The 4,144-nt window shown below is 38.4% G+C and overlaps 1 protein-coding gene across 1 annotated transcript; it reads right to left on the reverse strand.

The window, feature by feature from the left end:
- Positions 1–221: 221 nt before the first annotated feature.
- On the reverse strand, positions 222–3,003 carry LOC121520961 (zinc finger protein 773-like). The gene is made up of 2 exons (XM_041804595.1): positions 2,755–3,003; positions 222–2,202 (listed from the first exon to the last, which is right to left on the reverse strand). Exon 2 carries the CDS (start codon positions 2,022–2,024, stop codon positions 831–833), a length of 1,194 nt encoding a protein of 397 aa, XP_041660529.1. The 5' UTR covers positions 2,025–2,202; positions 2,755–3,003; the 3' UTR covers positions 222–830.
- Positions 3,004–4,144: the final 1,141 nt, after the last annotated feature.

The raw sequence follows: 4,144 nt of genomic DNA on the forward strand, positions 1-4,144 counted from the left end.
CTTTTTATCTAGTGAAGTGTCTTGTTTAAACCTGAATGTCCTATTCTTAATCTTGTTAACTTAACACTGCTGATCCATGACATAGATAACACAGCCGGATTACTTGGACGTGTCTAAGTGAGCGCCATCTTGGAGCGGGGTTGAGAAAAAAAAAAAAAAAAAAGTTTATTAAAAACTTGATGAAAATACAAAATAGTGATAAGGAAAAATAGACAGAAAAATACTAAAATTGGATATGAACAAGGAAAAAAGGTTAAAAAAGAAACTGAAAATAAGCTGGGGGGGTTGAATAACAGAAATAGACATTACATTACAGGAATAAATGCAAATATCCTTAAGTTGGCCATACAATAAAAACCAATGCTGCTTCAGAAAACAATAATCTTTTTTTTTTTAATTAGCACAAACTCTGAAAAGTTAGCACTTATGAGATAAAACAGCTTTTCTCAGGAAACACTCAGCCAGCCGTGACCAGCAGGAAATAGAGCAGTGGTGTAAAAGTGCCATGGTGCGCCTCGCGGCCAGTGGTGTGGGTTTGAAAACAATGAGGGCGATCGTTTTGACATTAATTTGTGTGTTTTGAGCTTCTCATACAATAACCTTTATGTGAACATTCACCAAGAGCATAACGATCAGATGGTGTCTCTCCTGTTTAAGGAAGGTTAATTTCCTGAGTGTTTTCTCATCAGTAAGCCATCTCATGTCACTGAAATAAACTTCTTTAGTTCTCAGTCTGACCCTGAATGATGTTCTCTGGTCTCCTACCAATCATCATGGCTGTCTTCAGTCTCAGGTTTCAGCCTTGTCCTCAGTCTCTTGTTGCAAATGTCTCACTGGATTTCAGTTCCAGGCTGGTCAACAGTTCTCTCCAGCTCCCTCTCTCTCAACTTCTGTTTCTGCTTCTTTTTTCCCCTGTTTTGGGTTTTGGGATGCTCTGAATCCTGACCTCTGACACATTTGTGTTTTTTCAGCTGCGAATGCCATGAGAATCTTTCTTTACAAACCCTGCAGCTGAAGCGTTTCTCTCCAGTGTGAACTGCTAAGTGACACTTCAGATAAGATTTGTCAACATATCTTTGACCACACTCAGAGCAGCTGAAGGGTTTCTCTCCTGTGTGAACTCTCAGGTGTTTTGTCAAATTTCCCTTATGATAAAAACTTTTAGTGCAAACAGAGCAGCTGAAGGGTTTCTCTCCTGTGTGGATTCTCATATGTTGTTTCAAAAGCCATTTTGTTTTGAAGGTTTTACCACACTCTGAACAGCTTTGTGATATCTTTTGAGCCATTTCTCTAGCATGGTCAGTGTTTTCTACAGATTCTAAACTTGGCTGCCGTTGTCTGGTCTCTGTCCAAAAATCACTGTCCACACTGTCATCAGTTCCAGAAAAGTTTTCAGTCTTGACCTCAGTCTCTGGTAGTAAATGGCTCTCCAAATCTGAGTTCCTGGCTGGTTCTGGTTTTCCACAGTCCTCTCCATTAGCTCCTCTTTCCATCTGTTTACTTTGTCTCTGATGAAGATGTAAGAACTGAGGTTTCTCTTCATCAGCTTCACTCTTCACAGGAACAGGAGTGAACAGGGACTTTGGGGTATCGGCCTGACTGATCCAGACTTCTTCCTGTTCTTCCTTAATAAATGAGGATGCACTGTCCTCCTGCTTTGTTTCTCTGTGTACCCCGATGTCATCGATTTCATGACCCACAGCTCCATTTACTGTAATCTGGTTCAAACATCCTGAGCCACTGAAAAATGTCCTTCCTGTGTGACAGATTCTGTCAGAGTCAAAAGTTGCTGCAGTCTGGTAGACGTCATCATTTCTTAGAAAAGCTAAACGTGATGGATGCTCTGTGGTCCTCTGCCAATCATCACTGTCATCAGTCTCAAATCCTGAGGAGTCCTCAGTCTTGACCTCAGTCTTTAGTTGTAGATGTCTCTCTGGATCTGCGCTCCTGGCTGGTTCTGCTCCTCCACAGTCCTCTTCATCAGCTCCCAATGAAGCTGTGAGGACTGAGGTTTCTACCATCATTTTACTGTTTAAAGAAACAGGATTGGTGATATCAGCCTCCTCCAGTCTGTGAAGCTGCTCCCCTTCCTGACTGCTCCTCAGTTCATCATTATCCTCTCACAATGTGGGGGGGCTCAGTGTCCTCCTGGTCTAGACTGGGACTACACTCCTGCTGCTCTTCTTTACTCACCAAGGACGCCTGCAGAACACAGCAAATACAAATTAAATACATGCCAAATAAAACCAACAATAAACATTTAGCTGATTTAAAAAATGTCAGGATTATTGACGTTTTGTACGTCACGTTTCTTTAATGTAATTTCTTTTCTATAAAGCTCTAGAACTGTCAAAACTATACCAAGGTTAATGAACTTTCACCTCTTATTTAGCAACAATTTGAAGCTTCATCGGATAAACTATAAATATTACACAAGCTTCTTTAATATCAATAACTCAATGATTCTCTGTAAGGAGCTAGCTGTGGCTAACACTGTGCTGTGTCTGCCTATGAACGTTAGTTGAAAGCTAAAGCTACAGCTATTTATTTATTTATTTATTTAATAAACTTAAGTGACATTACATGAAGGCATACATAAAAACATAATGTTGACAGACTATAAAAATAACTTAAAATAAACCAACGTAAACAAAGGTACAACAGAGACATAAGGCTAAAGCTAAAGACTTAAGATCATCACCCCCAAAAATTGAACTGGAAACGGAACTTTCCAGGAGTATAAAGGAAACCAACCAGCCTCCTGCAGCTTTATAGCAGGTCTTAAAGTCACATCCAGGATATTCTTTGGTGGTGGAGCTCCTCTTCGTATTCAGATCTTGTTTCTCGTCCTCTCAAGTCTCTGAGAACCGTCAAAATAAAGTTTTAAGATCCTCAAACCCGGACACTTCCACACATCCAAGAGTCGAAGAAGGAAAAGAAATCTACAACATTACTCTGCTAATCTACAAAGTTAGCACAGCCACACATGCTAGCTGAGCCATGATGAAGAAAGAACCGGAAACTCAAACACTGCTGATCCATGACGTAGATATCACATCCGGTATAGACGCGTTTAAGAGCGCGCCATCTTGGAGCGGGGAAATGTAAGCCGATGACAATGCGCTGGATTTAAAATGCCCCCTATCATCATTTAAAATTCTACCTGCCGACTACAACTCCCTTACAGAGGTCGACTCTATCTACCAAATCTAAGGCGGCATGTCTGGGCAGTTAAAATCAGATCTTCTGTTTTATAAAGAATAATTTCCGATCAAGAGTTACAATAGGAGGATGAACGAGGATAGTGTCCTCAAGTTAAAGTAGCCATTCTTTAAATTTAAAAGCACTGGTCTAAAAACAGTAAAGCTGGGCTCTTCAGTGTGTGGGAGAGTGAGCCTCCCTCAAGAGAAAATAATTTATTGCGTGGATCCACCCCCCCATAAAAAGTATGGTTTTAACAATTATATTTTTAAACATTTATGTCTCAACCTTAAGCATTTTTCTTTTAACACTTTTATATTTTTGATAATTTGGTCTGCATTTCTTTTATATCACTCTTTTTCCTGGGCAATCAGATATTTGGTTTCAGTAATGAACTTTTTGCCAATACTACCTGATCTTTATGGTCTAGACCAGGAGTGTCAAACTCAGGCCCGGGGGCCAAATCCGGCCCGTGGTGCAGTTATACCCGGCCCACAAGATCATTAATATTTTTGCTACAACTGGCCCACAAGTATGAGGTCTGCAGATTTCTTCAGTATAAAAAAATTAAACTTAATCTCAATGCTTTAAAATATCTTTAAGTCATAAAAATGTGAAAAAGTTAAGAGTAGAAATAATTCTTACTATTTATTATATATACTATAAATATTACTTTGTATGTAATATTTTGACCTTTTAGATTCATAATTTTTATTTCTGTCATATTTTCACCCTTTAAATGTGATTTAAATGTATTCTCAAATTTTTACATTCAAAACTCATGATGTCCAATTTTATTTTATATTTTGACCTTTAAAACTCATGATTTTGACTTTTTATCTCATACCTTGAAGTTAAAAATGTATTATTTTGAATTTTATCTCATATTTTGACTGATAGAACTCATGATTTCCAGTTTTATCTCATAATTTGACCTTTAAAA

The sequence above is a fragment of the Cheilinus undulatus genome, linkage group 14 (assembly GCF_018320785.1).
Source record: "Cheilinus undulatus linkage group 14, ASM1832078v1, whole genome shotgun sequence".
Lineage (NCBI taxonomy): Eukaryota > Metazoa > Chordata > Actinopteri > Labriformes > Labridae > Cheilinus > Cheilinus undulatus.